General features: G+C 37.2%; 1 protein-coding gene and 1 long non-coding RNA gene across 2 annotated transcripts; both read right to left on the bottom strand.

Annotated features, from left to right (window-relative positions):
• Positions 1 to 2,724: 2,724 nt before the first annotated feature.
• Positions 2,725 to 10,163, bottom strand: LOC104228205 (kinesin-like protein KIN-7N). The gene is made up of 18 exons (XM_009780635.2): positions 9,712 to 10,163; positions 9,534 to 9,623; positions 8,859 to 8,977; positions 8,282 to 8,395; positions 8,106 to 8,187; positions 7,904 to 7,971; positions 7,724 to 7,780; positions 7,125 to 7,267; positions 6,940 to 7,042; positions 6,777 to 6,857; positions 6,020 to 6,088; positions 5,883 to 5,942; positions 5,637 to 5,789; positions 4,739 to 4,999; positions 4,195 to 4,281; positions 3,753 to 3,911; positions 3,404 to 3,658; positions 2,725 to 3,171 (listed from the first exon to the last, which is right to left on the bottom strand). Exons 1-18 carry the CDS (start codon positions 9,857 to 9,859, stop codon positions 2,725 to 2,727), a joined length of 2,496 nt encoding a protein of 831 aa, XP_009778937.1. The 5' UTR covers positions 9,860 to 10,163.
• Positions 10,164 to 15,669: 5,506 nt separating this feature from the next.
• LOC104234851 (uncharacterized) lies at positions 15,670 to 16,229 on the bottom strand. The gene is made up of 2 exons (XR_011406632.1): positions 15,915 to 16,229; positions 15,670 to 15,814 (listed from the first exon to the last, which is right to left on the bottom strand). It is a non-coding gene; the product is annotated as an uncharacterized lncRNA (long non-coding RNA).
• Positions 16,230 to 17,512: the final 1,283 nt, after the last annotated feature.

Here is a 17,512-nt window from a genome sequence, read left to right on the forward strand (position 1 = left end):
AGCAATAATCTAACTAGAGCAATTAACAAAACAAATAACAATTCTGAGTAACAAACAGTAGGAGAGGATATTCCAGGGTCACAGGCTAGTTAACAATCGTGTTATGTTCTTAGCTTAAAATGACTAATCGATTTACCTGAATTGTTGATTGACAGGGTTAATGTTACTCATAAGAATCTGTCGAGTCCTTACTTGCCTATTCAAGTTAACTCAATGCATATATGTCTATGGAATTAAGATTATCAAGAATGCATTTACAATTCATGTATTTCAACCAAGCAAGGCAATTGGGTATATGTCTATCCCAATTGCTAATCCGTTCCCCGAGGCCCGGGTTCAAGAACTTGCTCTATTTAATTCTATATGCAATCTAAAGTTCCTACTTTCGAGTTAAACTAAAGATTCGTAGATAGTATTTCACTGTTAGCTACTTAGCAAAATAATTAAAAACAGAATTAAATAAACAACTCAATATGATAAACCAACTTTGTCAAATTAAACTTCAAACAACAACATTCATGTTTCACCCATGACCCTAGAACAATGGGTTTTAGCTACTCATACTAGTGTTCATCACAAATAGGTTCAATTTCATCCCAAATAGCAAAAACCAAGAGAAGAAAAGAAGAACTTGACGGTCAAATCTCCTTCTTGCCTCTTGCCTCTCTATTTCTTGCACTAGACTCTGAAAAACTTCTCCTTTCTTCCTTGGGCGAGCTTGACTTTATATAGGTTAAGTGAGTTTTCCTCCAGATTTCCAATTCTGCCCCTAAATAACTCTTCCCGGATTTTGTACTAGCGCGACCGCGCACCTGGACGCGCATCTGGCCGCGGTAGTTGGCTGAGATTCTGTCATGGACGCGCTAAAAGGAGCGCGGTCGCGCACCTGGACGCGCATGTCCAGTTCGGTGTTTCATCACTTCTGTTCCTCGTCTTCAAGCGTACTCAGCTCTGAGGGGTTTTTCTTGCTCCAAAATGGTTCCAATCACAACTGTTTAAGGCATCACCTAGGCTCCTCATCCTGCAATATATACAATTCACAATTAGAGCCTATTTTTCATCAATTAATCATATTATGATATTGGAATATAATCAAGTGGGAGCATAAACAATCGCCAAATTACCTAGATTTAACCTATTATCACTCAGCTTTAGTTGGATAAAATCAGTACACTAAACATCACAATCTAACTTGTTTTTGTTAATCTTACTAGCCGAGGGTTTGTCAAAAATAGCCTTACTATCTGTACAGTATACAAGATAGGCATAAGGCTGTGTACTTATTTCGTTCTCCAATCTCAGATCACACTTATGAAATTACACCGGGTCTATTATTGTAGTTGCTAAAAGCTCAACTCTTCAAAGTTCTTTTCAATAATGACAGTCTTTGATTTGGCGTTAAGAGAGACGTGACTATACGAAATGACCAGCGTAAGATATCTAATGGGACTTCTCTTTTAAATTTCATTAATATTTGACGAGGACACTTATGTTTCTTTTTCCCTATTTTCCGTCTCTAGCGAAATTGCAAGAAAGTTCAGGGAAAGACAATGATATAATTGAGCTACAATATTGAACATGAGGTTATAGAGAAGACACGTTATACATCAATCTTCATTTCCTTCCAAGAATAAGATGCCTACATCTAGAAGAAAAGAGAACTAAACGCAAAACAGTAAGGTACAAAAATACCCAAGTCTTCAAATCATTTACTCATACCGTCGGTAAACTCGTGACCTCGCGTGAACATAATTGAATTCAAAAATCAAAAATTTTACTAATAAATGAAGAATATTAGCAATATTACCTACTATACTTTTGGGACAAATTGTCGCAACTTTAACATAAATGTATATTTTTTTTTAAAAAAAAAAAAAAGAAGAAATGTTCGCAATAGTATAGTAGCAACGCGAAAACTTAGTGGCTAGAGATGAAACATTCTCTGAACAGATAGAAAGAATCCTCAGCTTATTACGCCTTGTGCAGATTACAGCAGTTAGAGCAGACAGAGTTATGGGCACAGGAGATGCTTTGGTAATGACGTAACCATGGAACACCATACTGTTTCATGTGCACTTGTTTCAAACTTCAAACATGAAAAGACAAACAAAAACCAAATCTGCAGGTGCTATCTTCATTTCTGCTCACGACAAAACTATCAATTATTTGTCTCAGTAAAACCATCCTGCGCTAAAAGACAAACAGAAACTTGAGGCGATGAAGTTTTTTCCTGTTACCATTATAGACCTATGTTCCTGTTACCATTATAGACAAGTGACAAGTGCTAGGTGTTTGTTGCATCACAAATTTGTATGACTTACATTTCTTTTGATATAATTCAAGGGTTTTTTAGTTTCTACATAAAGAATTTTTTTGATGAAGTCCCATTTGAGACTAGGTTATTCTAGTCCCTTGTTTGAAACCGTAATGATACAAATTCTAATAGAGAATATAGGGACATTTGGTTTGTTCTGTCACCATTTGCAAGATATTTTTATTCGAGCGAAGAGGGTTTTCGAGGGTTATGTAAGTACACAATGGTGTAATCTTGTATGTCACTATGGTCAATGCATTACACAGGAGTAGTACAGATAAATAATTCAATTCATAATGGGATCCTGAATAGTATTTAGTTACTTGAATACAAAGCAAGAAGAAAGAATGAGACTACAACACCAAATTGTGCATGACTTGGGTTGTGTGACTTAAAATTGTGAATGAAACTCAACTCTCATAATCCAGGAGATCTGGATATACTGAAATTGGCTTCTGTGACTTAAAATTATCAATCACAGATTTGAAGTCACTATGAAGCGAGATGATGGATCTTTGTCGACATGCAAAAGCAACACTAAACTGTTTAATCTCGTCTTCGAGGTTTTTCCTCCTCGTTACTTCAGCATTCAAATCCTCCCATACCTTTCCCTTTTGGTTAGTAACCAGTTCTAGCTTCTCACTTGAAGTGGAAACTTTTCGCATCAACACATCCCTCTCTTCTTTCAAGAGATGAAACTCCCTTTCTAAGCTATTATATCTATCCCTGGAAGCGATAAGAAGCTGATTATTGAGGTCCAGCTCCTTTTCCAAGTTCTGGTACTTTGCCTGGATTGTTTTGATATCTTCATCCAGCTTCCTCTTCCAAGAAGCAATTTCTCCACCCAGAGTGCAGTCCTTGATCATATTAAAAACGTATACTTAAAGAAAGGAGGAAAAGCGTCTATAACTATCAAGATGGTTAAGCTAAAAACATGATTCCCCTTGTGGATTAACTACTGAAGATCATGGACCTCGGAACTTAAATTATCATGAGCCTTGAACTTAGCAGATAATATCCCATTGTCAGAATCGAAAAGCATGTAAGAATTAACAAGAGAGACCTTGAGAACTGTGACTGGGCAGCTACCTTATTTTGGGAGCTGAGTGGCTGATTCCCTGAGTTTTCATCCTCTGATAATACAAGTGATGAAATTGTTCTATTCAACTTATCATAAAGCCTGATACGTTGCGCTTCAATTGAAGAATTATTTCCAGCAGAGGACTTATCGCTGTGCATAACTACCGAGAAGTGAGATTCCAAAGTTGCAAAAAGACAAGTACCAATTTCACTTGTTGTCGAGAGCAATTTGGCCGTTGCAGATTTCTCATTAGCTACAAAATTCTGTTCAAAGGACAATGGAAAGAAGACATACATAAGAAAGAGAACTTCACCAGCCACAGAAATTTGCCGAACTTACACAATATGTAGGCATTACCTGTAAAACTGAAAGGACATCCTTGTATATATCTTTACAAGTTGTGACAGACTCGCACAATCTTTGAGGGATCTCACGGATCAAGAGTGCCTCTTGCTGAAGTTCAGATACCTCACTCATTAGCTGTTTATTTAGTGATTCTTGTTCTGTATGGTGTCTCTGAAAATTAAAGATTAAGGGATAAGCTGAGAACTAGTTGCAGCATAACAAGCAAATAGTTTGTCTCATTTCTCCTCAAAATGACTTGTTATATACTTCAGTAAGTCATGTCGTTCAAAATATTGTATCTCTTGGAAAAAACTAGGACCAGGAAGGATTAATCTATTGAACATCTCAATCTGGAAAAACGTCTTAAACAGTTGAATGCTAAAACAGGTGGGCGGTGACTGGTCAACTAAAACAAGCTTTAAGTAAAAAGAAAATGATCTCAATAGATACTAACCCTAAGTTCATCTCTTTCCTCTAAAACAAGTTCCAACTGCCTTCTGAGATTCTGTGCCTCCTGCTTGTAATTCTCTGGTGACAAACCCTGGTAGAAATTCTGGTAAGTCTTACAAATATGTATGTACAAACTTTGTTTATAAGAGTAAAGATTACTTAAATAATTGAAGGACAATTGAAACTGGAAATCATAACTTTCAATATAGTTAAATCCATGTTAACAACTATCGGTGAAAGAGATGATGCCCCATTTTCCACCCCCTTCCCTCTGAGCGCTTAGAAATAAGTTATAGATAAAGGGTGAGAACGTGCAGAAACTCATGCTAAACTATTTGCCTATCAGATTTGTAAAAGTTCAAGAAGGGTGCATATAACTTTCCCAGTGTAACTGAAATAGAGTAAAGCAAGTTGGCTTGCATTTTGTTGGGGAAGAGAGAATAAAAATATAATGGGTAACAACGGCATAACTAATAGAAGTAGGAGATAGTTTTGAACATTTTGGTAAGAAGTAAGATCGCAGCATATGTATGCGAAAGTAGACTCACATCATTTTCATCATTGGGTAAAGATGATTGAGCTTTTACAGCAGGAGTCATGTGAAGTGAATCAAGATCAACCACAAAGCCTTTATTTATTTTCATCCAGGTGTCTTCATCGGCAAAATTGCTAAAAGCATCTGGCATAGGGCTGTATTCTAGCTGCTGAGACCGTTGTGATCTCTTAGCAACAAAGGCACTGGGACCTGCCTTCAAACAAGGGGTACTATAAGCATCTTCCTGGCAAGTGATACTGCTACTGCTTTCTTCCTGGTTGGAAGAATGGAAATTAAACTTCAGTCAGCACCATACATATAAAAAAACAGAGAATTGTCATTCAAATTAGAGCTCTCCTATAAAAAGCATGAGGGAGCCCTTATCTACTTTTTCGTAGTCAAAATTCAATTAGAACTACAAGTTCATCAGCACGATGAAAGTAGGAAGTGCCAGAATATGAGAAAATTTTAAGGTCACTCTCTCTCATAAGAACTAGATATCCAAATTTTGACTCTCATACACTTCTACTGTACAAACGTTGTGGCGAACATTTATTTCTTCTGTGTGAATCATTTTTTGAGGAACGAAATTCAGAACATAAAGGGGTTAAAAGAGTAGCAAACGGAGATGACAAATGTTAAATCCACAGATATGTGGAAGGAGATGGGCACTGGTAATAACCGCACAACATCACTCTCATGTATGGAATGCCTAACCATATACACTCAAACTAGAAAAGCACAGTACATTCAGAGATGAAAAAGAAACAGAAATCAGGACAGGAAAGTCCGAGCATCTCATTGTGTCACAAGTGGAGCGTCCACCTGATATTCTAAAAAGGACCTGAGCTCGGGACGAAGTGACAAGATAGTCTAATGAAGTCCACAGCCGCGCAATTCACATATTTTACCTGTGTAGCATGTCCATTAGAGTCTGAGATAGATGCAAGATTACTGAGATTATGGATTTTTTTCTGTTGCTCAAGGATGCACTGCTCTCGCTCTTTCTGTGATCTTCTCTCTTCCTCCAACTCCATCGCAAGCTTTTCTCGCTCGTGTTCGTACTGATGAATGAAAATAAGGAGTCATGAACTATCTCAATGTAAGATAAGATCAAGCTTCTACCTTTAACAAAAGAAAGTAGTAATAATAATTACCTTCAGTAGGTCATTTCTGAGTTTCAGTATCTCTTGCTCGAGCACCTCGGAATGTGATCCCTATGTAAGAGGTTTCATCCCGTTTAAGATATTGTTATGGAGTTATGAATATGAAGCCTGAGAGACATGACAATCACCTGAAGTTTCATGCGTAGCTCCTCTATTTCCCGCTTTTGCCGCTTCAGTAAGGCTCCATCAGTTAATATCTACAAAGTAGTTGAACTACAATAAGCTCTGCCTTAAAGTCAAAGAAATAAGCTAGTAACTAATAAGAAGTCTCATCATTTGGTTCCACTGGGCAGAAAATCTGCAACAAATAAGAAGTCTCATGAAACTTCTCATAGGCAAGCAGATGAAATTACACGTAACCAGTTCAAGAATGCTCTATACTACTTGCAGGCAAAACTCACCTTCCTCATGCGTTAAAAATAGGTGCTTGAATGGATGTTTAAACTGTTCTGTCAATTAGGAACTTTCAGAGAGATAAATCTTATCAGAAAGGCAGAGATTGCTAACCCTTGGTCATGACAGCTAAAACAATGGAGTGCCTAAGTGCTGCAATTTCATTATTGACATTTGAACTGCTATCACTTTCAAGCAGTAAATAGAGTTTTCTCGATACATACTGCAATTTCAAAAATTAGAGATTTACCATCCAATATCTTATTAGTTATATTTCGCTCTTTCTCTGTTAACAAGCATGCCTGGAGCGTAATTTGAAATCTCTGAGTGCAAGCCGTAGTGTCTTAGCAACTAATATCAAATTAACCTGTTATACTAACAAGAATACTTCTATTTACAGGAACACACGCGACCATTTAATCTCATTAGGTGTCTCTAGAGTGGATCATAAACAAGTAATTACATAATAAAAAAATAGTAAACGGAACCGACCTCATTCACTTGAACACAGTTGGTGATCCGTTTAGCTCTACTAGCAAATTGGAGCGTTCCCTTTGATTCCTCTACGTGAACCTGGACACAAGCATTGAACTCTTTAAACTTATATACAATTTGATTTCTGTTGTCACAACATGGGTAATAATAACTAGGTTACCTCTTCTGGTGCTATTGTGCAAATTATTGAAGTTTTAGCATTGCCACCTAGAGCAGGTTGAAGAATGCGCGTGAGCTTACTGTCACGGTAAGGAATGTGTCCCCTGCACAAGTAGATAATCAGATTAGTCTCACACTTATTCTGTGCATGAACATGTATTCAACAGAGTTTCAGAAAAAATTTACCTTTGTTTTATGCCTTCACTTAGTTTATTGATAACGTTACCAAGGATCATTAGGCTCTTGTTAATGTGCTTTCCTTCCTTAAGACGAACTCCCCCAGCTCCAGTTTTGGCAATCCGTTCAGACCCAGCTAAATCTACCAAATTCTAGATTCAAGATTGAGTTGACAAATTAGACAATTAAATTAAGTAAACACTATAAATGAGGGTAAAGGGTAAGAAAGGTCAATGACCTGAATGTTAAAAAATATAAGAACGTTTTGGATTCGGGATTTAGGCTCTCCAGCCCTATGGGCTTCTTAATACACTACAACAATTCAAAACTAACTGATATGCTTTTTACTTCTTGAATTGCACCAAATAAAGCCATTAATCAGATGATCCACAGAAACTTGACATTCAAAATGACCTACACAGAGATACTTCTGCAACAACTACAAATTTATAAAATTCTCGAAATTCCTGAGAGATCTATTACTCCTCAAAGATCTCATTTTTCGAATTTGTTTTAATCAACTCTGAGAATTTTATAATAAATGATCCCAAGAAGTGTATATGGCACAATAAATTGATTCCATAGAACTTGAAGAAATGAATACCAACCAAAACAGAGACACGAACAGCATCGTCTGGATTATGCTTTCCTTTGCTTTCAATTACCTAATTTAATAGAAAAGAAGGTGGAAAAGAATCAATTCAATATTCTCATATAATAATTGGAGTCAATATACATGAGCATTCAGAGGAAACATAACCAATTTACAATTCATTCAAGATTATTACCATCCTGAAGATGGTGTGAGATCTACTGCTTCTAACATTCATGTTAGTTTCGCCAAAATGTCTGTTAACTGCAAAATTTATTGCCACATGAAGTGCATTGGTAACACAGATTAAAAAAAACTATAATAATTATAACAATCAATAAAGAGTAGACTAATTATATAAAGAAAAGTGTCATTTATTATTCTTCATGATGTCAAACCTTCTCCGCGCTGAATAAGCTCAAGTACTTGTTCAGCATCATTTACTATTTCCTCCCTCAACCCTGCGACAAAAACTCCACGCTGGAAGATAATATACATTAAGTTTCCCTGACACAATAGACTTGTGAAAGTATTACATGATGTGAAAGTATATCATTTACTGCACACAACTTACATCCAAACTTTCATGAATCTGCAATTTCTGGTTCTCTACAGCAAATAGATCATTAATGTCTTCATTGTAGATTTCCATATAAGAGACTCGAATCAGAAACTCCCTATTAGTCGTCTGAAAAAATGAACTGGAGTAAGTAAAAGAAAAAGAAGCTTCATGTGCAAAACCCCAATAAAGAACATACTATTGAGATGTATATTTATGTATCAGTTACTTAGTCCCTATATTAGTTTGTTGCTTAGCTGTCACTTAGTTGGTATATTAGTTGATAGTTAGTTTTGGATATTCTTTTGGTAGTTTGGTGAGTGGAGCTGTACACGTGTACATGTATATAAACTCTACAGCACACCAATAACAGTTCAGTTTTCATTCTCTCAAAATATCTTCTCTCCGATTTTCTCTCTACAAACTTTCCAGACTTCCGCCATTAGAGCTCGAGTTCGAGCTCAATCTATCTGCTGCTTTTGCAGCTTTACACATACCAGGGTAGAAACTGGAGAAAAAAGAAAATAACTACTCTATTTTCTATTCATAACAGAAGTTATAGTAGTAACAAATAAAAAGATAAAATAAATACCATCTCAATTTTCTGAAATATGTCATTAACTGCACGCTGGATGATTCCTGGATCATTCTGAGTACCATTCATAGTAAAAGTTTTACCACTACTGGTCTGTCCATATGCAAAAGCAGTTCCTGAACAAAAGTTCAACTACAACATAAGGACCTTTTGAGTTGAGTGAAGTGTAGTTCAGAGATTTTTCACATGAGACTAATAACAAGCACCATCTCTTCTCAAAACCAGAAAAGTTATTACCCAAAATTAGCATTAAGAAGTCTATTATGACGGGCTAATTTATTATGAAAATCCTCCAATGAGTTTTGTGATTTCCGTAAATGTTGATCCACAGATAACACATAGATTAAGTTCTGCTGTATCTTCCTTCTGAAATTAACAAATTTGTCATGAAACCCAAGTGCAGTCAACTATCAGTCCCAGTCTTTCCAAAATTTTGGAATTTGGTACACTATTCCCTAATAACCTCAAAATGTTTTACCTTTAAGCAAAACAATTAAGTTCTACGAAAGAAAATTATTTAAAAAATAAACTGCTATAACTGCCTCGAAGCAAAATTAAAATCAAACATGTATGGTAAAATTCGTCCTTGATTAACACATTAAAGCATATACATTTCCTTAAAGCTGAAAGGAGCTCACACATTAAACAAAACACATTGGCGAGAAAGCATACCGTTGAAACCTTCAAGAGCAGCATGAATAATGTCCTTAGTAAGAAGGTCATAAACCCTAGCATTGGAACAATCCTGATCGAACACATGATCTGCCAAAAATCACACATTTTGGTAAAACTTACTTCAAGTTCACACACACATATGTAATCGAAGATAGACAGTGAAAAAATTAGATACCAAAAGTGTAGGAGGCGCCGGAGATCGGAGTGCCGAGAGACTTGTGAAGAGAAATGCGATTGTCTTCAACCTTCCAGAAGGTTCCATTGTAGTTCTCTTCGTTACTCCTTGCAGGTCTCACTCTCACTGCTACGCACACCTTCTCCATATCTTGCTTTAACACACAGACAGTGAACTGAAGCTGGATATGATTTGGTTCGGAGAATTGGGGATTACAGGCTTGAGACGGCTATGGCCTTTAGGAGGGGCTTTCATTTGAATTATTTCTAATCGTTGTGATTTGAATTTGCATTCTTTTACATAAATGCCCTTGATATTGTTTAGAATTTACGAGTCGGTTTGATGGGCTGATGAAAAATGTAAATATGTTTTTGGGCCATAAGGTGTTAGGGTAGGCCCAACGGGCTCATTTTCATAGGAAAATGGGGTATTATCACTTTTAGCCCACGCTAGAAATTATTTATATTTAATAGTCGAAAAAGTATATAATTTTTGTATAATACAAAATAAATATTTTTTTGGCTATTATTTTGAGAACGGTTATACAGCGTCATTTTCCCTAGAAAAATCATTTATTCATATTTTTATTTTTTCTTATGCATTTATGGTCCGTGCGAGGCTTTTTTTAGGTCAAATATAAATCAGCCGAACTACTTGCATTCGATAGTCAATATAAATAAATATATATATATATCATTTGTATCTGCTATAGAGTGGCTAAAATATGCAATTAAAAAAAATCTTTTTGGGGTCCATGTGAGGATTTACAAAGGTTTTACCTCCTTAATACACAGTAGGGGTCGCTTACTCCCCAAAGATGAGAGATAATCTTAGCATAAAATTATATATAATACTATTATATCGTCTGATTTTTGTCATAAAAACTCTTAATTAGGAATATAACATTTGATTATCAGTGTGATTTTCTTTAATAATACAAGAACAACCTTTGCGATAATTACATACTTGAGTATTTTATGTGTGATAGGATATGAAGTATGAATGTGTATTATTGTACGTTATACATGGATAAGCGAATCTTTTAAAAACTAAAATTGTTGTTGTATCAAATAGTTAGAATTTGCAATGCGCCTCTTCATCCTCAAGATTGAGTGGTTTGCTTTCAACTCTCATCAAATAGCATATATACTTAACTGCTAGTGATGTCGACGCTATATCTACATAAAATTTGACATTTCAGTCAAACCAAAAAATTTGACATTTCAGTCAAACCAAAAAATTTGACATGACTTGGGATAGTATGATGAAGAATACAAGAAAATATCTTGGTTAGGTACTCTTTGTATAATCCGACACCTTTTAAAACAAAAAAAGTAAGTTAATTCCCCAGATTCTTTCTTAATCCGTGGACCAAACCAAACGAGTGAACTAACTCATCCGTTCAATTATCTTTAATCTCCCTTATCTCATTTATTTTTGTTTTCTTTTTAAATCAGTGAGGAGACATATATACTATACTTTTTATTACCAACAAGGAACCTAATTAGAAGCATCTTCAAGGCCCTATGAAAAGTTGCCTTATCACCAGGAAAGTGCAATATCACAAAAATATGAAAAAAGGCAAAGCAAAGGAAGAGATTGCAAACCACTGAGGTACAAACTAAAGTAAACAAAGACACGTACATCTCTGTTGCTATCAACTTTATTAGGTGATAAAATCAACTTTGTCACTCAACTCTTCCCAAACTAGTCAAAAGGGAAAAATAAATTGACACTTTCAAGAACCTTCTTTGTTGAGCTACCAAAAAACTTGGAAATGAAGAAAAAGACTGACTAGAAAATTATTAAGACATGGCCCCACAAAGATGGACCTAGAGTTTAAAGTCTATGGAGTATATTATTTGTCATTAAACTCACAATTTATTCTAGCTACTTAATTCGTAATTAAATATTTATAGGTTGTTAATAAATTTTCTATTATAAATATATAATTTAAGCAAAAGCTAACGAGTTTGTCTGAATCCGTAGCTAATATTGTGGCTCCACCCATAAGCCCATGTATTGATGAAAAGGAAATGACACTGTATAACTGCTTTTATATATAAAAAAAAAATTTATATACTTTTTTGAAATGTAAATAATTTCTGGCGCGGGCTAAAAGCAGGAAAAAAAAAAAAAAACCCGGCTCGCGGCTCCCCAGGAAATTGGAAGGAAATAGCAGCCGAAAAGGCCAAAAAGTGATCATATATAGATAACAATATTAATTAATACTAATTCATGAAACTAAAACAACCGTTTAAAAGTAGGTTTGAACAACGTCTAAGGTGTCTTTTATATGATTGGTTCAGGGAAATGCTAAGGGTACATCTAAGATTGATAACTAACTACTTATGCAATTTGTGGTCTTTGTTTTACTCTTTATGTTATATCAACTTTATCTTTTCTTTTTCTCTTTGGACTTAGGGAAAATGATTTGATTTGATGGGGGCAACAAATCTATTCCCATTCATACAAATAACCTTCATATATGTTAGTGGTTCGTTAAAGAAAATCATAGGAAATCTCCTTATGCATGCATGCATGCATATATTCATTTCATTTTCGTCTATTTAAGATTGAGAATAAATACAATGTATAAACCTATTTTAGAAAGATAACTCTTCCACTCAAGCGCTTGAAATAGTTTTAATTAATTATTTTTTGGTATATAAACTTGGCACGATATATATACTCCAGTTTCTATTAAAGTTGAAGCTGTTTTATTTACGCGGTAACTTTTTGAACATTTCAGTTCCAACTTATCGTGAATTGATAAATAAAACCAAAAACTTTGTGTGCCGACATATAAAGGTTTTAAGACTATGTACGAAATGTCAGCGTCAAAACCCAAAACGAAAAGAAAACAGGAAAATTTTTATTTTGTGTCTTGACACTAGTTTTGTGAGACCTCTTTTTTGTTTCACAACTGTGTGGGTCCCAAAATTTGTTGGACCCAGATATGTAAGATATGGATCCACAAATATGTGAGATAAAAAGAGACCTCACACAATTAATGTAAATTGTGTGAGGCACAAAATAAAATTACTCAAAGAAAACGCATATAGGAGTTGTGTGATAGCTCCTTCTGGTTTTTGGGTCGTGGTATTTTCTGTATTTTCAGGAATTCTCGGAGTATTGGAGACAAGTTGGGCGCACGAGCACTGGCAAAGGAAAGCAACCTGGGCGAGTGTCAGCAAAGGGCGGTAGGAAGTGGTGCGTAAGCGTACAACTACATCGAGTACAGCAAATCAGCCACAAGTTTTGTTATTGGGAGTTGGTACCTCCTGTTTTACTGTTTCCCTTTTGGTGTTAGCTAAATTACTGTTACTTTACTTCGCAATAGTTAAACCTTTCAACTAGGATACTAGTTACCACTTGTTTCCTTCTAGTTTGATTTGTTGTCTGTTGTGTACTAGCGAGTCTTCCTTAGATTATTGTAGGTGTAGTGGCTGCAGTCTGGGATGATAGAATAAGGGCATGTCCTCGGGTGGGGCAGAGTGGGGGGCTGGGGTGTGGGGGTGGGTCGGGTAGCAGGGGAGGTAGAGGGGGCAAGGGAGCCTATAGGTTGAGAATCGGGTCATGGAACATAGGTTCACTAACGAGTAAATCCATAGAGTTGGCGAAAATCCTGCAGAAGAGGAAGATTAATATAGCGTGTGTCCAGGAGACTAGGTGGGTCGGATCGAGGGCGAAAAACGTGGATGTGTATAAGTTGTGGTACTCTGGTGTCCTGAGGGGTAAGAATGGAGTGGGTATCCCGGTAGATAGCCATCTTAGAGAGTTCGTGGTAGAGGTCAGGCGGGTGAATGATAGACTAATGACTATTAAGTTGGTGGTGGGTGAGGGTACTTTAAATGTCGTTAGCGCATACGCACCGCAAGCAGGCTTGGATGAGGATATTAAGAGGCGCTTTTGGGAGGGGTTGGATGAGATTGTTCGTAGTATACCGCCTTCTGAGAGGTTTCATAAGAGGAGATTTCAATGGTCATATTGGGTCATCTGCAGGTGGGTACACTGAGGTGCATGGCGGCTTTGGTTTCGGGGAGCGGAACGGAGGGGGCATTTCGCTGTTGGACTTTGCCAAGGCTTTCGATCTCATTGCGAACTCCAGTTTTACGAAGCGGGATAAACATTTGGTTACTTACCAAAGTTCGGTGGCGAAGACTCAGATTGATTATCTCCTCCTCAGGAGATGCAACAGAAGGTTGTGCGAGGACTGCAAGGTTATCCCAGGTGAGACCCTCTCAACGCAGCATAGGCTTTTGGTGATGGACATTTGTATTAGGATAAGGAGGAAGAAGAGGTCAGTACAAGGACGCCCCAGGATTAGGTGGGGCGCCTTAACTAAGGATAAAGCTAAGGAGTTGGAAGGAAGGTTATCGGCAATGGGAGCTTGGAGAAGTAGTGGGGACGCAAACACAATGTTTTCGACGACAGCGGACTGTATAAAAAAGGCGGCGAGAGAGGTGTTAGGGATATCTACGGGCCACAATGGTGGCCACAAAGGAGATTGGTGGTAGAATGCAGTTGTCCAAGGTAAAGTGGAAGCAAAGAAGGCGGCTTACCTGTGGTTAGTAGGGAGCACTAACGAGGAGGAGAAGAGAGAGAACAGTCAAAGGTATAAGGTAGCTAGGAAGGAGGCGAAGATGGCAGTGACGTAGGCTAAGACGACAGCTTTTGCTCGTCTGTATGAGGAACTAAGGAACAAAGGTGGGGAGAAGAAGTTATTCCGACTCGCTAAGGAGAGAGAGAGGACAACTCGTGATCTGGACCAAGTGAGGTGCATAAAAGATGATGACGGCAAAGTTTTGATGGGAGATGACCAGATTAAGAGGAGGTGGCAGACCTACTTTCATAAACTTCTAAGTGAAGAAAGGGATCAGGATATTATACTTGGGGAATTGAGGAATGCCGACAGTCACCATGAATTAAGTAATTGTAGGGACATTGAGATCGATGAAGTCATGGAGGCAATGCGTAAGATGAGAAGGGGCAGAGCTACCGGGCCAGACGAAATTCCGGTTGAACTGTGGAGGTGTGTGGGTAGAGCAGGCTTGGAATGGCTTACTGCATTGTTTAGTGTTATATTCAAGACTAATAGGATGCCTGAAGAGTGGAGGTGGAGTACAATGGTCCCGTTGTATAAGAACAAAGGTGATGTCCAGAGCTGTAACAACTATAGGGGCATCAAATTACTAAGTCATACCATGAAAGTTTGGGAGAGAGTGGTAGAAATGAGAGTGCGAAGGACGGTGTCTATTTCAGACAACCAGTTCGGGTTCATGCCGGGACGATCTACCACAGAAGCTATCCACCTTATTAGGAGGATGGTGGAACAGTACAGAGATAAGAAGAAGGATCTCCACATGGTGTTTATTGATCTGGAGAAAGCGTACGATAAGGTTCCTAGGAAGGTCTTATGGAGCTGCTTAGAGGATAAAGGGGTCCCGAGTAACTATATTAGGGTGATTAAAGACATGTATGATGGAGCTAAGACTCGGGTTAGGACAGTAGGAGGCGACTCTGAACACTTTCCAGTTATTCCAATTTATGTGATGCATTTTCCATTTTCATCTCCAATAAAGAATGATATTTTTTATATTTAGAAATAATTTAACTTTAAGCTTTCGATTTTAACCATAATACGATGATTTATAGCCGCTCAAATATCTGTGAGTTTTTTCAGACTAGCTTCAAATGTCTTTCTTTATTTAAACTATGTGTCCAATCAAAGTGAATCACATAAAATGGTACGGAGGGAGTATCAAATGTGTCTGAATATATAAATGATTTAGTAATGAAATAAATAGACCCCAATAAAGTGAATTGTATATAAAGGTCTCCTATAGCCAATCCCAAGTCCCAACTAGTTTGTGATTGCGATGCACTTAACTGATTTATTTAGTGCACATTCTAAGAAAAAATTGATGAATTTAATATAAAAGAAAGGTGCATTACTTGTCACAAATTTGCTTGGGAGTAGAATTTTCTTCCAAAGCTTTAGTCTCAGTAGCCGTGCCATATTCATCAGTACCACACATGTATATTGCATTGTAATTCCGAAGCCTACAGTATCTCGCGAACACGTCCGCACTCAACACACCTACAATAAACAAAAAAAGAACATAATTTGAATATAAAATGAGACATCAAAAACAGAGCAAAGAGAGGGAAATAAGGATTGAATTGCTGAGATTAATTACTTCCGATGATGTTTCCGAGGTGAGGAACGTTGTTGACGTATGGCAAAGCGCTTGTGATGAGGATATTCCGTTTTCCCGGTATCGGAAGTTTCGGAGTTGTCGGCGGCAGATAGTCGCCGTTGCCGGCGGTGGAAGAATCGCCCATTTCCGTCTAGGGTTTTAGATTGACTAGGGGTTTTTTGCTTGTTGGATTGCTTCTCTTGAGTTTTTGGGCCTTTGATCTTAATCTGCTTTGGTTTACTTTTTAAGTATGAGAATTTTACCATGAAGGAAGGAGAAACCATCCAAGAGATGTATACAAGGTTCACCACACTGACAAATGAACTAAAGTCTCTTGGAAGGGTTATTCTTGAAGAAGACAAAGTTGAAAAGATTTTGACAAGGGTTCTGCTAGTCTCTTGAGAAAGCAAAATCACTGTTATTCAGGAATCAAAGAATATTTCTACCCTCAAGCTGGATGAACTAATTGGAAACCTCACTGCCTATGAACTAAGAAGGCAAACCATGAAAATGGATGCACCCAAGAAGGAAAAAAGTCTGGCTCTTAGAATTGCTGAAGGTTCAGATCAGGAGGATGATGAAATGGCTATGATCATAAGAGATTTCAAAAAGTACCTGATGAGAGGAAAAGGTTCTTCAAGAGGTACAACCTTCAACAAACCAAGGGCTCTTGGGAAACAGACCACTGAGGGTTGCTACAAATATAGTAAGACTGATCACATGATCAAGAACTGTCCTCAATTGGAAATTGAGTGGAAGAAGAAAGGGTTGAACGAAGGAACAAGAGAACAGGTTCAACCAAGAAGGAACAAAGGATCAACAAAGGCTATAGTTGCTGCCTGGGGAGAAACATCAGATGAGGACTCGGAAGATGAAGCTGGAGATGAACAAGCACTTATGGCCATCGGAGAATCAGATGATGCACAAGAGGTAAATATCCTTCATTTCAAAGACAAGATTAAATTCTTGTCTAAAGAAAGGTTGTCTGAGCTATTGCTGGACTTCATTGATGAGTCTGAAATAATTAACAATGAGAAGGAAGATCTGTCTAGGGAATGTGTGATCCTAAAAGCCAAGTGCAAAAACCTAGAGTCTAGGGCTAATGAGAGTGAGAGTAAAAATGCTGAGTTGAAGAACCAGGTTCTTGAACTTGACACCAGTATCCTAGAACTTAGATCCGAGAACTTAAAATTGAAACTAGGAACAGGTAAGAAGAAAGATGACCACACACATCTCACTCTAGAAGAAAACTTGGGAAAAATGAAAGATGAGTTGTACAGGAAGGATGAGTAGATAAAAGTCTTAAAAGAAGATATAGGGAAGGTAAAACATGAACTAGACAGAACTTGCAAATGGAACAAGGCTTCTGATGCACTTTCCTAGCTACAAGAACATCACAATATCAACAAAAGAGGACTTGGCTATGGAACTCAAGCACCTAAGTGGGATCCTAAAAGCAAGTATCTCACTCTTCCTTAGAACAAAATCTGCACACACTGTGGTAAGACTGGCCATTACAAATATGAATGTAATGCAAAAGAAAAGGCCAGTCAAACGAACAAAACTTTTGTTCAAGAGAAAAATAGGCTACCTGGTTG

The sequence above is a fragment of the Nicotiana sylvestris genome, chromosome 4 (assembly GCF_000393655.2).
Source record: "Nicotiana sylvestris chromosome 4, ASM39365v2, whole genome shotgun sequence".
In the NCBI taxonomy this organism is placed as follows: Eukaryota; Viridiplantae; Streptophyta; class Magnoliopsida; order Solanales; family Solanaceae; genus Nicotiana; species Nicotiana sylvestris.

Coding starts and splice junctions, on each gene's coding strand:
- LOC104228205 (XM_009780635.2), bottom strand. CDS start 9,859: ATGGAGAAGGTGTGCGTAGCAGTGAGAGTGAGACCTGCAAGGAGTAAC. Junction 7,043..7,124: donor AGTGAAGGCATAAAACAAAG/GTAAATTTTTTC, acceptor CTACTTGTGCAG/GGGACACATTCCTTACCGTG. Junction 5,943..6,019: donor AGCTACGCATGAAACTTCAG/GTGATTGTCATG, acceptor CCTCTTACATAG/GGATCACATTCCGAGGTGCT.